Below are 19392 nucleotides of genomic sequence, written 5' to 3'. Positions count from 1 at the left end.
TGTGTCTCGCGCGAAAAAGACGGTCGCGGGAGCCGAAGGGCACTTTTAAAAGGAATTGTGTTGCAGTATTGTTGTGTCACAATGGAACAAGGCAGCGACGAAACTATCAAAATGCAGCAGCCTCCTATTTTATGCACTGGATTATCGAAAGCTGCTATAACGAAGGTGGGATATGTATAAGAGACCACATAATTTCAGTTCAACCAATTTTTATGCCAACGGTCGATGTCAATTACAGCAGCATGCATAAGTTTTATTAGGTTCTTCTTGAATTTCAATATTCAGAATGAATGACGCTCTGTGCTGTATGTTTGTGTTCATTTACTTTTTGTTTTAGTAATGCATGTTTAGTTGTGCAAATTTGTGTGCAATGCGGTATGATTGCTTGCAAGGACCCTCGGTATTTAATTCTCTGTATTAAAATGGTTAGAGCAATAGCCTGGTTTAAATTATAATTGGTAATGTCATCTGTAGTTTGTTTTAGGCGTGTAATGAATTGGGCGAGAGTGATGAAAGGAAGGCTGAGGCACTTGCTGAACTTCGTGAACTAATTACCACAGGTTGCAGGTAAGTGTTTTCAGTACATATGAATCCATAAAAGCATGCAGTTGTGTGGCACTTTAACCATTGAAATTGCTGATTTAAATAGTAAAGTTGAATACAAACTGCAACTCATTTTAACTGTACAGTAACTAACCGATGCATATGAACCAGAATAGAGAAACATGTCTTCGTATTTTGATGTAATTCGTAATCTGTTGCCTACAGATGTATTTGTGGTAAGGTGTACGATCTTGTTTTGTAGAGAAGAGAATCTTGCTTCTAAATACAAAGATTCCACAGACATCTATTTACTACGATTTCTTAGAACGAAAAAGTACAACGTAGAGAGAAGCTACAAGCAATTAACGGGTAAACCATCCATTTGTAGCACCCTTCCAACAACGCCTTCTAATGTTGCCTTCTCCTAATTATCATCGTCTTATTTCCGAATTGATAATTATTTTAGTGTTATTGAGGTATTGTTTTTAGAAACTAATTCAGAAATTCAGCGAAAGATAATTGCACCAATGGTAACAGCTACTAAAATATTTGTGTTTGTTTCTGTTTACAGATCACGAAAGGTTTCTTAAAAAGCACAAGTTTTTGGAAAGGGTTGATAACAAATTTGCACGACAACGTGTGGCGAAATGTCAACCCGGCTTGCTCACACAGCGTGACGACGAGGTACAAAATCATATGATTTCTATGAAAGCAGTTTCGAACAATACAACAATTTACAGGATAAAACAATCCGTTTTTAATTTTCGCTACTTTTGTAAATAACAAGCCTCAGATTATCCAAGTCAACTTTGCAATAAACATGTATTTTAAAATCAACAGGGGCACGTCGTATTTATGTTTAAGATGAAAGACTGGGACCCAAATGACGTCAGCTTTTCCGATGTAAGTTTTTAAACTTGAAAAGCTAGCTAAGCGATGGAACATTTTCAAAGGGAGTTTTTTAGCGTATATTTAGCCTACGATTAAACGGTATTAGCCAGGTACAGAAGTTACAGTAAAGTGTTTCAAAACTCACATGGAAAATGTGTTTAAACACAGAAATTTAACGTATAGGGTATTTTCAAAGATGATAATCACTCCTCAAGAGAGTACATACAATCTATTGTAACCAAGAAATACATGTAGACAATCATTGTACATTACCTAACCGGGTTTAGACACTAAAACATTTAAAAAAATACATAAACATTAACTCAAACTTTTGGGATTTTGTTCTAGGTGGTAGCAACCTACATTTACATTTTCGACAAACTCTTGGATTCCGAAGAAACCCAAGTTCACGGTGTAAAGATTATCATGAACTTGCAGGGCTACAGTCTCAAACAAATGCTCGGGGTTGGATTGTCAGAATACAAGCAGATGGTTGATATGCTACAGGTATAGAAAGCTTTTTCATTGACCAGTTTACACTTCAGCATATTTTTGACAATATTATGGATTTACGGTGGCTGAAAATGAAAGAGGAAATAAAGAAAATTCAGTTTATACCAACTTCAAACTCCGCTTTATACACCCAAAACATAATAGTTATTGATTAAAGCCAAAAAATAATTTTTACTTTACATATAATATTTTTAATAATATTCTTTACATGTGTGCTTTTTGCGTTTCAGCATTGACTTTTTGCGAGTAAAACAATATTTTAGGTAAAAGTTCTTTGTTTTGTTTAACAGAAACATGTTATATTTTTCACAGGGGTCAGTGCCGTTTCGATTTAAAGGTGTTTATCTCATCAATCAACCTGCGATATTCGTTCAAACCTTCAACCTCATCAAAGTTTTTCTTAGCGAGAAGCTCAGAAGCCGAGTAAGCAATATCTTTTGCTTTGTGAAGCAACGTTTTAATTCAGATTCTTTGGTTACGCAAGCAATTAAGGCTAGACACTAACACAAGGGTGGGCAAATATAGGCCTACTTTCATGGGGCCACACGAGAAACAGAAGAAAAATATAGGTTTGGTTGGCCTAACTCAAAGTGGGAAAAGTATTTACCAAGACTGAGCAAAATTATCCACTATTATGGGCAAAACATTTGTTTTTTGTTGTGAAGTAAATTCATTAGTGGCTAAGTCAAACAGCTGCAAACAATTAGTTTCAGGCAGACCAATAACGTTTTCCTTTAACATTCACAGATTCACGTGTATGGTAAAGACCTTAGCGGATTTTTTAAACACTTTCCCGAACAAACCATACCAAGTGACTTCGGCGGGAAAGCCCCAGAATACGACGGGTTGTCAGCGGCAAACGCCCTGCTCTCATAAAAGGGGTGCCTTCGAATACTACAGGTGCGCTAGGTGCGCTAGGTGCGCTTGGTACCTCGCTTGGTAACCTTTTTTCGTGCAACGTAACTTAACAATAGTGCAGGTAACTCTCTTGGTGCGATTAAACTCAGAATAGGTACGACGTAAGTCGAAAATACTACAGCTGTCCTGTTTTTATGCGTCAAATCGTAAATACTGCAGTTAACGTTAAAACACGCAAATAATGCTGGAAAAGTGTTACGATAGTCCCAACACACAACCAAAACCCTAAACTCTAAATCCTAACCCTAACCCTAACCCTAACCCTAACCCCAACCCTACCTTAAAAACAGTACATACAGCATTATTACGTTACGTCGCAGTAACTACTAGTTTACTCGTTTCAAAAAAGGTTACCTGCACTATTTACGGGCTTTGTTGAATTAGAACGAGTTACCTGTAGTTTACCAAGCGAAGTACCCAGCAGACCAAGCGCACCTAGCGCACCTGCAGTTTTCGAAGGCACCGTCATAAAAGTGCGGTCGGAAATGTAAACTCACAATAAGCACGTGCTGGTGTAAATGTTGTATTTTGCTACGAGGTAAAACGGAAATAAATAGAGCAAAAAAAGCGACAACATATTTTTAAATTGAGGCAGCGCGACACCTTGTGTGCGGACATGCGGTATGCTGACGCCAGGTGTGCGGATAGATGCCGTATGTGTGAAAAGAATATGCTGCATAGAAGTATCTACACGTATCTTTTTTATGCTGTAATACACGACGCAGAACGGAAGACAGACCATCCAGTATAAGATCTGCGCAAACCGGATTACGTACATCGCAGAAGTACCCTTTTATTCGCTATTTTGTGATTTTTTTAATACACCTTTCGCATTTGACAAACGATTAATAATTTTTTTTCTGAATGGTTGTTCTCTTTTTAGTGGAAAATTTTTTGAAAGAGTTTCATGTAGTAACCAGTGGTGGGATTCAACCGACTAAAAAATACGACTTTTGTGGTAGAACCAGCTGGTAAAAAATTTGGATCCCACCACTGGTAATAACAAAACAAGCTTCTTTAGTGTATTTTTAAGGCATCCGATAAGCGTTTTACGTATTTTTCAATGCCAGTACCTTCAAAAAGTTAAAAACCATAGGATAAAAAACATCCAAAAAATTAGGATCCAAAAAATAAATGAAAACGGCAGACAAGGCAAAAACAACTATTATGCTGACTAAGGGTTTGAAACAGTGAAGCATTGACGGTGGATGTCTCGTGTAATTAAACTACAAAAAAGGAAAAAAGAAAATCAGGATTTTCCTGACCTCCTGGTCAAGATGTTTTCAAACGGGTTTTCCCCTGGTGACGCGGGACACGTGGTTGACTTCACGCACTTTGACCTATTTAATACGTAACCGGCAGGGCAGCGACAACCGGCCACGCAGCGGCGACGTTTGCATCGCCTGTTTCGACGTTTGTTTTTGTAGTTTCTAGTGGAAGGATAAAAATTGTTAAAGGGGAGTGTGTATATTAAAAAACAATGAAAATAAAATTGTTAAAGTGAAGTGTGCACATTTTTTAACGAATGAAAAAATAAAGTAGACAACAGTTTTTTTGTCGCTCCGTTTATTGATTTGGTCATTCAGAAAAATAATTGTCACCTTACAACGTACTTTTGTGATATTTCATTCAAAAAAATGTTAAAGTTATATACAGCCAAGGGATAAGTTCTATTGGTTCTCAAGCCTAATTTAGTTACTGCAAATTGGTACCATTAAATTCCAATTGTTAACCACTATATACTTACTTGCACGTGTACTTGCAGGCCGGGCCGCATGTAGAATAGAACTTTCCACGTCCACAAGTCCCTAAAAGAAAAACATTTTTCTTCAACTGTTTTGTTTGCGTCTTATGTCGTTAGACGGTGACTGATTTAGTGAATAATTATACGGAGACTGCCATCAACAAGGGGTGGTAATTGTTAATGGCTTTTACACATTTTCATTTGGGTTTTCTGTTGGCTATTGGCAGAACACTTGAATTGTTTGTTAAGGGTCATAATCAGCAATAAATAAAGTGTTGACGATTGTGGCGCTAAACAGCAAAGTTTCCCTAGTAACGAATTGGATTTTTTAAGCAAACAAAAAAAATTTTAAGTCTTTGTTTGGATTTAAAATTTTGCTATAAAACTGTAGGCCAAATCAGACTTGTAACTAGAACCGAGATTTTTTGGTCTGACAATGGTTCGATGCAAGATGAAAATATAATCAACCTCGCATAACGTTAAAAAGTTAAATCTATGTTATAACGAGATCAACAAATAAACAAACAAATTCAACAAACAAAAAAAAATTTTTTTTGCAACTTTTATTCTATTGTTATGTCACACAAGTGTGATGCCATGACAGTTCGAGCAAGATTGTCGAGCACGAAGTAAACATAAAATGCTGGGAACCAAACCAAACACTTGTTGGTTGAGTATATTTGTAATACTTACTGTTGCAAAAATAGTTTTTGTTCCACGTGATCGATACGCCTCGTCGCGCACACGCTGCTGTATAAGCTCGAAGCGATTCGCATGAGCAACGTTTGTGACGTGGACATTCACAACTGTCCGTTAAACATGATCTGCAAATAAAATCGACAATAAAATCCTGGATGATAACGTTACACTTCCACAATGCTGTAAACCAAGGTTGTGATATTAAAAATTAAATTCGACCGACCTATTTACTTAGTAAATAAAAGAACTCCAACAGGTTAAGGTTCGGGCCGGTTTGGGTTCAATCTAAAATTTGCAGACTTGATTTGGGCCTGACTTCATACTTCAGGTCTAAATCAGCTTTTGTTTGTTTGCAAAAAGGTTTGGACTAGGCTTCGGACTTGTATACTTTCTGGTTTAAGCCCGATTTCGGGAATTTACTTTCCGACTTGAACCGGGTTCGGGCCCCTGAAAACTCACATATGTGCGCAAAAACACAAAGCTCGTTAGTAACCCCAAAAGAGGTTTAGTGCTCTTTTTCGCCTGGCCTACTCACTTGTAGTACTCGGTCGGGTCGACGTGAATATAACACGGACGAAACGGAGGAGATTTAAACACTGAACATTTCTGGCGGGCGCGAAGTCTTGCTGCTACGGATTTGCTGCAAGGTTCTGCGGGTCTGAAAACAATTGGCTGTTTTATTTGCGGTCCTAAATCATAAATAAAGTGTAAATACGTTTGTGTAGTTTTGCCCCTTTTTTAGAAGACTTTTTTTAGAAGTTTCAACACATCAAATTTTAGTTGTAGTACCGTTACAATAAGTTACCTCTCGCCTTTTGAAACAACTTTAGTTGATTCAAAGTAGCTTAGATACACAAAAGTTACAAAGATACACACACAAAATTAAACTGCAAAGACCAATCGATTTGTTTTTAGGGTCGTTGGTTATAATTCTACTTTACACTTTTGTATTCTCTTACCACTATACTATGTAAAACAGAATTGTAACTTTGTTTGCCAAAAAATTGGCATAAAACATGCGAATCAGTGAATATAGTATTGTTACCATCTGAATATAGTAAACGTCGGATGACTTGTTTACATTTACCGGATGAACAAAGAAAAGTCTGTAAGAATCAGTATTTGTCCAGTCAAGTATATGATAAAGAAGACGCTCTCCATTTGCCGTACAGGAAAACAAAACAAGCAAATAAATTTATTGCACTGACCTTGTATTATAATCTGGTCGCGTGCAGTCATCCGTGACTCGCCATGAATCAGCAAAAGCATTTTTATCAAACTTAAAATTTCCGTCTCCGCCAATAAAATCGTCCCTGGCAAATCCATTGAAATTCCCGCAGAGTCCACAAAGCTTTGCGCGTAAGTTGCTCGAAGCTCCTGTTTCGAGATAACTATCTCCATCCCAATTTAGAGAAATGCCTAAACATTGCAATTAGGCTGTTGACAAAAAAACTTACGGTATTTTTACGAAATAATGTTACGAATTGCAAGGTGTTGAAATGAATATCAATTTAAAATTTCCTCTTTGTTGTTGAGTGTTTCTTTAATGGATTTTATGGATTTTGGATTCTGAAACATTTTACTAAAATCGTACACTTAAAGGCCCTGTCAATTTCATTGTTTTCAATGATGAATTTTGTGGGGGCAGTTTATAGTTGAACATATGTTTGGTCATTTGTTTTGAATCATTGAAAGATTGCTTTGACAAAAAATTTTCACAAAAAGAATCGTCTTAAAGGTCAAAAATCAATTTGAAAGTTATATTTGTTCCAAATGCATGCATTAAACCTTTGTGACCTATTTAATCGCGTACTTTTATGCAAAATTGTTACATTAAGGCGTATTTTTATTTTCTTTATATTGTACTGAAGTCAGATTTCCAAAAGTATTTGCTCTACGGTTTAAACAATGCAACTCACCCACTGTAGTTCGAACTTTGACAAATCCTTTTTCCACAAATATCGTTACGTTTCGATTTGTGTACGGGAGCGCCACCTTACGGCCATTTAATCTAGCTATTAGGCGCTGATGGAGGGTGATGTTTAGATCTATAAGGTGTGAAAACAATAATTTTAGTGTGTAAAATAAGTGCAGAAACAAGAATTTTAACATTTTTAACCTTTTCGAATTTGACTTATCGAATAAAGTGGTAGATTAAATCAGTGGTTCTCAAACTTTTTGTTGTTGCGACGCCCCTGAAAAAGTTCTCTGGACTTGCGACGCACCAGCAAATAAAAGTTAAAGAGGAAACTTATTATTAAAGTTATGTTTATTGATACAACAACAAAAAGCCACGAAACGCAACTATTCTGCGACGCCCTTGGAAAACTGAAACGACGCACCAGGGCGTCGCGACGCACGGTTTGAGAACTCTGAAATAAGTTATTAGTTATTGACTTGCATGCTGCAATGCATTTCGTACGTTGTTTACCAAATAATACACTTCGTAAATTCAAACTTCGTGAAGTACATTAAAAAAAACTTGAAAACAAAGCAGATCCTTTGTGAAAAAAGTCCTCTATTTCCAAACATTTCGTTCCCGAAAAAGGTTAACAGAAATTTTCCAGTTAAGATGAACATAAATTTATAACTAGGATCAGCCCTGAAGCGTCTATGGCTATATGTAAATCAGCGATCACAGCACACTCAAATCTAAATCCAACATTTGATAACATTTGCCAAATGTTTGATTTTAAGTCCAAGTTAGCAACTATTGGAGGTAAACTTACCAATATTGTGAAGATTCAAGGAGACGTTACGGGTCCAGGAAAAAGCTCGAGAGCGTTTTGCGTCGTTTGCTACGACTAATGAGAAGCTGTTAGAAGCGCTGCAGTCTTTGGCAAGCATGTAGCCACATGATCCTTGGAAGTTAAACGGTCGGCCGTCGAACGTTCGATAATGGGGGTCACCAAATACAGTACATATGCCAGGCTCTGAAAAAGTGTAAGACCAATTCATAACTGTTTGTTATTATTTTTATTTATTTTTTGACTTGAGGAAAAAAGCGGGATCAGTTCCTTTTTAGTGAAATGTGTGTAAGTCAAAAACTTGTTTACAAAAATAATGTTGTTTTTGCTGACGTAATTACAAATATGACGTCATGTTACACAATCCCAATAGTACGACCAATACAGCTGACATAAACTAGAAATTAAATAGAAATGTTAACATTGGTTTTTAAGTAAGTTCAGTTTACAACGTTACAAAAGCGAAGTCAAAAGTTTTAATTTATCCTCATAATATCCACCTTCGATACACGTTTTGCAGCATATTCCTGGAGAAAAATCGAAGACTTGACCCTAAAAAACAAATCCGTTTCAATTAATTTAAAAATATTTTTAACCAACTGGCTTCATTCTTAGCAAGATACCCTTAAATAGCCACTGGCTTCTACATATACAGTACAGAAAAAGCGAGACATTTTTAGTAATATTTGCATGAAACCTTTGGACCTGTTATGATTAGAAACGTTATGCTGTTGCCTAAAAACATTTTTCCCGAGATTTTATCTTAGATTTTATACTTTTAGCTACAAACAAACTATGTTTAAGCCTTCCTAGCTCGTAATACTTTACCGGTCGAAATTAACTGTATGGCACACAAAACATAAAACTGTTGCTTATTTGTATTTAGTTCTGTTTACAGCAGCCATACACGTTTCGGCCAAAAGTCCTTGGTGAAAAAGCCGAAATTATGCCTTCGGCGCGGCAACTTGATTTTGGGCGTCCCGCAATTTGTTTTGCACGCAGATTTTTGCCGTTTTTCACCGCTATGGTACTCTATATGGTTCCGTTTCAAGGACTAGTGTAGCTATAATAAGCCGGTGACGGTATTATGAGAAAGTTACTGTTTTAGTTATCAGCGAAAGTGTAGATAGAATATGATATCTGCATGTAAGGTCTGTGTTCAGCAGCAGGTTAAAAAACTTAAAGTTTCAGCGAGCTTTATAATAATGCTAAGTTAGAAATAGCAAAGATGTATTTTATTGTTAACTGTAGCGTTGATAAGGTACTTCAGTTTTATTTGATTAATTTACCGTAAAGATAACACTTCAAATGCTTTTACCTATAAGAACTAAATTGCCGGTGAAGTAAATTAAAGTGGTCTCAAAAGTGATAATTTAACATTTTGACAAAACTATTTTGGTCATCAGTAAAGTTAGGCAAGTCAAACCGAAAGGTGCGTTTAAATACTTATATTTTAATGAAAATTAATTCCACAGTACAGGCTTTCTGTTAATGTTTAAAACACGTTTAATAATATCAACAGACTTGGTTATTGTGTTCTTTGGTATAGTATTCTAAAACTTATAGCAACTTCATCAAATGTGGTACAACTTAACACTATAACGTAACCCTTACCGTAGGGCACTTAAGTGCCACATTTGAGCAATTAACTTGGACACATGTGATAGTCCCGTTGTCGCATGAACATCGTATACAAGGGTCTGAGTCCTTGTTCCAAATCTGACCGTGCTGAAAACGAAGCAATTACCGTAGATAAAAGTTGCATGCTCTCTAAGGTGCCGTAAATTACAGCCTTGACCTACCTGTGCGGTTTTGCCCGTCGGAAGCGAACAGTTGCTAAGCAGGTATTCGGGACACACAGGGCAACAACGGGAATCGGAATAAACCTCTGATCCACGGCATTTGGTAAGGTGAGGGCATTTTTTCCGTTGACATACAACTGTTCCGTTCTAAAAGTCAATTTTTCTGTTAAATCTAAATCATATAATGAGCTGTAAACGAAACTTACATTTATTGGCCCCATTTAGATGAGCTATGTGATTAGTTTTACTAATGCTTTCGCCTTGTCGTTGTAATGTACGTGTATGTGGTCATTTCTTTTGTATCCTAAGACAACTCTTTACTTTGGGCATTGCCAGAAAAAAAACGATTCGATTTGATAAGTATAAGAAGTAAAGGCAAAAGATTGACTTGACTCGAATCAGTTTTCCAGTTGAATGGTTACGTATTTACGTGTTACAAAGCATATCATTGAATTTAACCATCTTGTTTTAATGGACAATGCATGAATATCAACATTTAAGTCAGATTTTATCAACATTGTCAGTGATGAGTTTTTAGTCTGAACATGCAAGAATGACTTGCGTTAAATTCGTACTTCGTACTGTGCCTTTGTGTCACTTCATGTCACTATATGAACACTATAAAAGCAAAAGGTTTCCAAAGTTTTTTTTACAAATTTAATTGTGATTTATAATACGTCAAATTAAACTTTATGCTCAACCCTATAAAACCCAATGAGATGAGTTTTCTGCAAGTATTGTGCATGTGTTAAAACTTGTCCCGATATAAAGTTTTATATCGTGCTTTATATCGTACCTGTAAACTTGTTATTTTGACACTTGCGATATATTGGTTTTTAGGAATGTATAGTAGCTTCAGGGTAAAACACGTATAAAATGATTGACTTTGCCGGAAGTGGTACGCCAAAATAGACCGATAGTTATAGTATACGCGGTGTCTCTACTCTATTTTGAGTCGAAATTTGAGGGCGTCTGTTAATGTTTACGTTTGTTAAAGGTAAGAGAAGTAAGAACTTGACTTCGTCAAACATAACATTGATAAACTTTTAAACAAAATCGGCCACTTGAAAGAAACCAAACACAAAGTGTTTTACACATTAAATAAACATATTCACCAAAAACTCAGTGTGAGCGATAGTCAATAGCCGCGTATAATAACAGACTGTAAACTCTGAAGTCTGAACAGTTTATGTAAGATGTGTGTATTTCACCTAAGTAAAATCCATCTTTAGCGTCTTATTCAAATAGAATCAAAAACAGACTCAACGTTCACTTTTTTGACATTATTATTTTTAGGATGCTGCAGTACTAACAAATACATAATACTCCAACACCTTAGCAGAATTGGTGTAATACATCTACATTTTCAGTCATAACCACATGAAGGTTACTATACATTACTAGTGCATTGCAAGTATGTGTGTTTTTTAGGGGTAAACATTTTTGCGGCCCACTTACCTCACAACTACATGTTGTACAGGGATCAATTTTTGTTGTTTCTCCGTCTAATAAACTTCCTCTTCCAAACCAGCATTGACCATCGTTGAGTTCAAATATCAGTTGTGAACCTGTGCGTGAATATGGCGGCACGTCAATACATACAAAAGTTATTTTTTCAAACCAAAAAGTGACAATGGGAGGGGTAGATCTATAACCCAGTGGTGCCAAACCTTCTTGTTGTACAGGCCCCCTTTTTCCAAATTCTTAAAGCTGTAGGTCGGTACGAAACGTATCATGATGTACCATAAAACGAAAGGATTATAGAAGCTGTTCATTTTAGTTGTCGCATGATTCGGGTTTGCTGTCGTATTGCAGTATTTCAAAATTAAGATTATCAGGAAACAACTCTCTTTGCACTTAAATGAATCCTTTTTCTGGAATCCAAAAAAATGTGCCCAAACCAAAAATTAGGGCATAATTGCAAAACAAATCTTTGCAATGAAATTGATGCTACACAACTTGCTGAAAACATAGCACACTCATATTGGTGCATCATGCTAAAACGTATCTTCAAAAGGCGATGGGGATAACCCAGAAAAACAAGTAAGGTATTCTAACCTTTACACTCATCACAGCATCCGTCCGGCCCTTTTCTTCTATCGGCGGCAGAACATGGGAGTACAGGACACACCTTTCGCCAGCATCTTATTCCCAATCCCTTCAAGAGATAAAAAAACACAAATATACTCAAGCCCAGCACGCGCCAAAGCGACACAATGGAGCTGTTTGTTTGCGCACAATGGCCATCACTTACTGAACAAACACACTGGACACATCGTTCAGTAGGCGACTGAAAAACCTCTCCCAAAGCTACGTCCTTTCTGCTGCAATCTGCAACAAAAGGGAAACCGACGATTGAAGACAGTTGTGACAATGGGGTTATTGGCATGTTCTATTGGTTACGCGGTATATGAGGATGTTTAAACTGCTATTAGGAGCCCCTTTTTATTGTTTACTCGTGAAACATAAGCCGCACTCAGTGAAGGATTAGGGTTTTTGATTTTGAGGGTGTAGGGTAGAATGCATATAAGTCAAACAGATTACTTTGAAACCCCACATAAATTCACATTCAAAAATATTTAAACAAACGTGTTCAACCTGCAAAAATACGAGTACGCTGTGACTGACAGCGTCTTACTAAAACAAGTTGCTCAAAAAAAATGTCACAAACTTAAAACTTATTTACCTGGACACAATGGACAACAGTGGTCACTTGATGACGGTGTAGGGTCAGAGCAGGTTGTGACGCATTGCTTCGATGACGTAGTAACGATTTTGTTCTGTAAAAAGACAACAAAATCGATTTAAACAGTTGTAAAACTTGGTAAAATGTTTGCAAAAAAGAATTTTGACACTAAATCGTATATAATAGAGCACGGATTTTAAAATTTCGCAAAGAATTAATTTAAACAAGGGGTAAATTTGTTATTTATCGCTTTTTAAATTCTCAGTTACAAAATTTAATTTGTCATAAATCGAAAATTTCCTAATTCCAACGTCGTTGAGCTTTCGGGAATCTATATTTTAAGGCACGTATGACATACATACGTCGTCGTATGTATAAAAGAGTCTAAAATGACTACTTCAGTTACATCAGATCCTCAATTCATAAACGTAACATCTTAATCAAGGTGACTTGTTAACCAACTTTAAACATAAAAAAGGACCGTTTCTTCTTTGTCGAAACGCCTTTTGTCTACAAACCAAAATAACATCATTGAAGTGCTTCAAAAGATGAGATAAGCTTTGTCCTTCAAACGACCTTTCCACAAAAACTACTAAAATATCTTAAAAGCTTCACCACGTGGGTAATTGGGCACAGCGTATGTCTAAACCACTTTGCCCCCTTGACACCATTGGGGGCGAACTTTTCCCCTTTTTCAAAGAGCGAATTCGACGAATTTCCTGTCGCTGTCAGTAAGGCACTTTCTCGTCTATGAAACTCGATCTACTTACATTACAGTGTTGCAGTTCGCATGTCCCCAGCTTTGCCTGCCACTGGTTTGTTGCCGGTAACAGCTTTCCTTCCAAACGACAACCTGCGCATTAAAAACAAGTCTATTTACTTTTCCTGAGTATGTTCATACGCTATGTACCCCATGAAACAAATTAGGCTACCCCACCGTACCCCACCACACGCACCACAGACCCCCTTTGACCCCGACCGCAATCGGGGAGTGCTCTGTGGTGATCAATGACCCCCTATTTCAAGGTGTATTTTATGTTTGACTTGTAACCTGTCAAACGCTGGAAGTCTGCGACAAATGGGCTCAGGCAATTGAACTTTGACCCCACGACATACCTGCGGTCGACGTTGCGTTCATATTTAAGTCGGTTGGCAAATTTATTGAGACATGCCGGGGTGCTTATATAAAATGGCGGGTGCCAAAATTTTATCAACGACGCCATTTTTGTGCTTCTATTAAAGTAACTTTATACCGAAGCAAAACTAGAGGTTTTTGGGGTATCTCAGGTTTCAAATACCCCGCTTTCTTTTGGATTTTATATCTATGAAACGCCGCACACCAGGTTAATTACAAAAACGATGGGAACTTTTTTTGGTTTTGGCAAATCTAGTTTTAATAATTTTTCAAAGTTTAAAATCGCTAAATACTAAAATTACACTTTGAAAGGAGGGAGTTTCGGGCAATATGTTTATTCACGTCTTGTTATGCTTGTAGCTCCATTGCCATTTCAGTTTATAAAACTACGAAACCCATTCACAAAAAATGCACTTTTATCACACAAACAAAAAAGTCTTCCATATTAACATATTCTGTTCTTACGCAATTTGATTTAACATAACCGACGCCACTAATCCACGCAATTCAGGTAATTTTAAGTTATGTTGAATCATTATCGATTAATAGAGTTACAACACAAACACATAAAACTATATTACTTCACCGAGTTACAAAATACCTTGACAAACGTACGGACAGCAGCGATTGGTGGACACGACTCGCACGTGACAAGGCAGCTGTGGACATTCCTTTCTCGAGCAGTGGACAACTCCTCTCTAGACGACAATAATGGTCGGGTTACAGCCATTAGGGACCACTAGTACAGGGTCGGGACAACTTTTTTTTATCTCTACGGGGGTAATCCCTGCGCAAACCCGGACCGCATTTCTACGGCATCAGGCAAATATGGATACACGTCTCTGTGCTAATGAAGTGTTGACTAAGTGGCTGGGATAGTGAGAGTTGGGCTAATAAAAGTTGAACATATCTGATTGGGTTGACATCTCTGTTAATGGACAGGTTCTTATCATAGGTTTTAATTGACTTTTATTGTTTACAACACATTAAAAATGAGTTGCAAACTCGACTAATAGATTTTTGGCGTTAAACAAAACTTACACATTGACAATTCGGTGCCTATCCATTAAGGATAATTATTGTCTAATGATAAACGTTTGAATACCTGTTTACGATATACGATCCGACAGAGCAGTTATACCTTGATTTTTAGATTTGTTTGAAGAGCAATGTAATAATATTGCAATCTCTGAAGTACACGAATAATTACACATGTATATGATATTTCAAAATCTATTTTGCAACGGATTTTATAGGCCTAGTTTGACGAGAACTGTTTAATTGATATTGGTTGCAAAAACCATAAGGGCAATGCAGAATCAAATAGCATCCATCAATTCAATAAAACCAGGGTATGCTTTCTTTGAATTATAAAGAAGCCCCAAGCTTTTTGATCCTCATACCTCATAACCCCCGATTCCCCGAAAATTGCGTACTAACATTTATCCTCAAAATTAACTGAATCTGCACTTTAAAGATGCAATTTAACATCAGTTGTAAACCCCTGCATTAAAACGTCTCAATCTTGGTCAACCTGGTGTTTGAAAACGAAATGAAGGGAACGATTCTATTTGAATAAGACACTAAAGATGTTCGCAAAAGTGAAATATATTTGTTCTTTATACTTAAGCTAAATGATTTTGGCCTTGAAACGATTTCAAGAAACACAAAATAGTAGCAGACTTACCCGACACACACATTCGAAGCATGGGTAGTCTTCTTGGATTCGGGTATTCACCGGTTTTCCTTCCATGGTACAAGTCTCTACCATACCTACGTATAAAACAACCCGTAGAGGTCAAGCGCCCGATGACCTTGCGGTCCCGATCTAACCTCGTTGAGGTCATATATTGTCCGATAGAATGGTAAGCTTAGACTTAACGGCGGCGGGGTTATTTTCATAGGCGCTAGGACCATTTGTTTAACAGTTTGAGGAGTGGGTGAAAGATAACTTTAAAAAAACATATCAGTTTAAGTGCTGGGGATATATATAGCGAAATTTAAGCTACTGCACTCAGTTAAGCTTCTGAATTGTGCCCTGGTGGGAGGTGGTATATACAGTTTAGTAGAGCGCAGGTAAAATTGATTTAGCATTACAAAGCAGACTCCGCAGTAATAGACGCTGAAATATGCAATAGGGTAAACAACAAATTATGAGAACATTTGTAAACAGAAGAAAATATCTGACCTGAAATATTTTGAGACAAACATCCGACTTCAAACATCAGTAAAGTAAGTGCAGCGTACAGACATCCGGATATCCGTATCTGTCCGCGGGACCTAAGCGTCTTGTTTCCGGTCGAGCGATCTGTCCACACCCGAAGTCTTCTCACTCGCTCCAACGCCTGTACACAAGCTCTCATAACGCTTGCGACCAGGGTGTGCTTCAACTATCGCTTATGCCTCTTTTCACATGATCTTCCGAAACTCATCTCTATACAGGACTAAGTGGCGCGACAAGCGCGTATTATTTGCTGTACTTTGACGGGCTGAACATTTCGGCCGCGCAGACAAATCCGAACGACGGCAAAGGCATTTTTCCGGTCGCCTAATCTTTTTTCCTTTGCTTTCTCTCGGCAGCGTGGCTCGTTTGCAAAAAGGTGAAAGGCAGTAATAAACCAGGCGCTATTTTTAGTTGACGTCAAACATGCCGCAAACAGTCATGAATTTGGATTTTCTCTTCGACATAACGGTTGTCTGGCGATATGTGAAAGCATAAGGGGCTATTAAATATGAACGCTGCTATAACTCCCAAGCATACACCCTTAAACCGCGGTACAAAGCACAATTTGTTTGCGTTTGTGGGCAACAAAAGGTTTCTAGACAGAAGATTTGTATTTGTGCGAGGAAAACGTCGTAAGGTTTGTTAATAATGCGTTAGTTTTTTCGCACTTTTTTGCTGCTTGATTGATACAGTTAATCGGGCGCATTAATTTCGTCACGTCTAGCCTTCTACGCACCTTGATCGCGCGTTCCAAGGCAAGTCACGTGATCGGCGTAAACGCGAAGATGCGAGCGGGATGTTTTGTGACCGGCGCCAGACATCTATTTGCCCATACCCAATCGGTGGCGCCCGCAGGCACGGCTATTAAAACATTGTTATTCTTTTTTATCTCGGGGCGCTTGGGCGAAGCGGCGTTAATCGCCAACGCCGGTAAAACTTCCGGCAACGACGTCTGGCCCAAAGACGCATGGTTCGGTTTAACGCTACTAACAAACTTTGCTCGCTAAACACCAGCCGACAATCACGGCCTCTATTGGCGTTCAATTGCCCGCAATAAAATTCACTGTCCCCGTAAAAGCAAAACCCGCGTTTTTTCCGTTGCTTCATCTCGCCTTACAGCTTGTTACATGTTTGTATCCAGTCGAGGGAACAAGACAAGGGAGGAGTACTTGCGTTGCAGCGACGTGTAAAGCCTAATTCCGGGCAACAACCCCAGCTTAGATGGAATTAGCGAGGCAACGGAGCGTGTCGCGGCATTTCATTAGCGCCGCTTCGTAAACAAACAACCTTTTTGTTCTACCATTCATACGTCACAGAGCTTCAAAGCGTCACCCGCGCGGTGTGCAGCAGCTCCCAGGGCTCGAGTCCCGACACGAAGTCAATCATTGTGACAAGTCGTTACACAAGAAGAGACCGTCGTTCAACAAACGGCGCGTTATAGTGGCTTTATTAACTGTCGCTCTTGCTTGGCGGTTTAGGAACCGCGACAGGATTCTGGCTGATCGAGACAACGGGTCGCGTCTTTGGCTGCCGCCGGAATTGATATCTCGAATATCCGCCGAGCGCTTGTTACAAGTTTTGCTTTTTCATGGAATGCCGCGGTGGAATAGGTGCGGCGCCGAGTTTGCTTCGATAAGATCATGGGCGACGCGACGAAGTGAAATAACTTATATTGTTGTCGGAACGCGTTCATCCAAACCGCTTGCTGCAATTTCAAACTTGTTTACATGAAAAGTAATTTCTAGCACAGTATTTTGGCGTTTATAATAGAAAACTCTCATAAGGATATAACTGGATTTGCACAATCTTTTTTGATAGTAAAACGTGCTTTTAAATAGTAACACAAGTTTACATCATATAATTGCTTTTGAGAATTAAAAGCCGTCCAATCATTTTTTTGAATGGTAATCACAATCTGAATGAATTTGCAAAAAAGTATATGCTTCAAAACTTATTGCAATAAAAATGGACCTGATTTGTTTTGCCCAAATTGTTTTGAAATATCATGTTAAATAGACGTTAACCTTACACATGAACGATTTAGAATGCAATGTGGTTGACTGCATACGGGATCGCAATCAGAAAAAAATGTGGAAAAGTATGCATTCAAAAAGATAAAACTGAAAAGCAGTATTTGCGTAATTATACCGCATTGCATCGGACCCAGCAAATTTTGTAGCCAAATGGTGCAAAAACGCATGACAGTTGTGCATGCGGCAATTTCAAAACTGAAACTTGTTTCTTAAATTACAAATCACCGTTCAGTTAGGAACTGTTACTTAGCGCGTGTTGGCCCTAATCTTCGTGGGAACAATGCAATGGTTTACATTTTCTCTGCAACCGCGAAAGCCAAACTTTCCGTTCAGCGTCACTCGTCACGTGATAAGTTACGGATCATGTGACAGAAGTGCGCGGGAATGTCAATCAACGGGCTGGCGTCGCTGGCTCCTTCCCAACGCCAAACCCCACAGAACGCTGAAAGAAATGTCGTTTTCGCGGAAATGTTCGATTGTTGACGAAGCTAAAAAGTGTAAATGACGTTTGGTAAACCAAATGCTTTACTCCCTGTGGCGCTTAATGAAACAATAGCTATGTGATTCTTGCTTTTTTGGGTTGAACTTCTGCAGCTTGTAAGGCCACTCAACAATTATTGGTTGGTTAACAAAACTTCCAGGTTGAAAATTTTATTGTTTAATGATGGTCCAAATATTGTGCCTGACCAACCTCGTTTAAAGTTGCATGGGCAAAAAATTGTGGTCTTATGATCTTGGTCTATAACAGCGGTTCTCAAACTGGGGCCCGCGGTCCTTTAGGGGTCCGTGCGGCAATTTTTGGGGGACCTCGAAGCGGTTGAAGTAATTCTACAATCTTATTGAGCTTCAGCTTGTGCCACTGAATAAGTTTAAATAAAATTAGAATTGAGAATCGACTGCCTTCATTGCCAAACAATAGCCTTATTGAATGACAACTATCAAAAATGCAATTGTTCGCGCACAATCGTAATGTTTACTGTCTTGTCTATGATGTCACAAGCTGTCTTTGGATCATTATTATGCGCAATTTTGCAAAACTAGCTAAAATCCTGCAATCAACTTTCGTTTCTCTGAAATACACACAGCTAAAGGTCCGGGAGCCCCCGAAATAATGGCAAAGGGACCGTTTTGAAAAAATAATGAAAAAGTTTGAGAACCACTGGTCTATAATGTAGGTCAGGGCTTCCCAAACTCTTTTGATCGCGACCCCTCTTAATCTCTTTAAATTTTCCACGACCCTGCACGGATAACATGATAAACAATGCAAAAAATACGCTTGTTGTTTTTATTGAAACGACTAATTCGAGCGAAAACGAAAAACAACCAAACGGTACTCAGAGTCTACTACTTTACACGTCCAAACACCGATACCTTGTACGTGCTTTAGCCTTTAGTTTCTGTCACATTGTTTTGCAAATAGGCACTACTTATAACCTTGCACCAAGTTTAGGCCGTTG

General features: G+C 38.1%; 2 protein-coding genes across 2 annotated transcripts; one reads left to right on the top strand and one right to left on the bottom strand.

Annotated features, from left to right (window-relative positions):
• Positions 1 to 41: 41 nt before the first annotated feature.
• LOC145205048 (retinaldehyde-binding protein 1-like) lies at positions 42 to 3730 on the top strand. Its single transcript, XM_080077687.1, has 8 exons — positions 42 to 165; positions 485 to 567; positions 806 to 912; positions 1115 to 1227; positions 1384 to 1446; positions 1783 to 1941; positions 2260 to 2370; positions 2695 to 3730. The coding sequence occupies exons 1-8, from the start codon at positions 82 to 84 to the stop codon at positions 2821 to 2823; spliced, it is 849 nt and encodes a 282-aa protein (XP_079933813.1). The 5' UTR covers positions 42 to 81; the 3' UTR covers positions 2824 to 3730.
• LOC145205044 (BMP-binding endothelial regulator protein-like) lies at positions 3373 to 19113 on the bottom strand. The gene is made up of 18 exons (XM_080077684.1): positions 15867 to 19113; positions 15366 to 15451; positions 14280 to 14376; positions 13314 to 13396; positions 12544 to 12637; positions 12112 to 12188; positions 11916 to 12015; positions 11316 to 11425; positions 9858 to 10004; positions 9670 to 9783; positions 8556 to 8607; positions 8038 to 8241; positions 7228 to 7356; positions 6517 to 6727; positions 5844 to 5966; positions 5303 to 5433; positions 4613 to 4673; positions 3373 to 4295 (listed from the first exon to the last, which is right to left on the bottom strand). Exons 1-18 carry the CDS (start codon positions 16039 to 16041, stop codon positions 4115 to 4117), a joined length of 2175 nt encoding a protein of 724 aa, XP_079933810.1. The 5' UTR covers positions 16042 to 19113; the 3' UTR covers positions 3373 to 4114.
• Between the last annotated feature and the right edge of the window lie 279 nt (positions 19114 to 19392).

Source organism: Phallusia mammillata, chromosome 8 (genome assembly GCF_965637545.1).
Source record: "Phallusia mammillata chromosome 8, kaPhaMamm4.hap1.1, whole genome shotgun sequence".
Taxonomy (NCBI): Eukaryota; Metazoa; Chordata; class Ascidiacea; order Phlebobranchia; family Ascidiidae; genus Phallusia; species Phallusia mammillata.
This window is presented reverse-complemented; position numbering and strand designations above follow the sequence as displayed.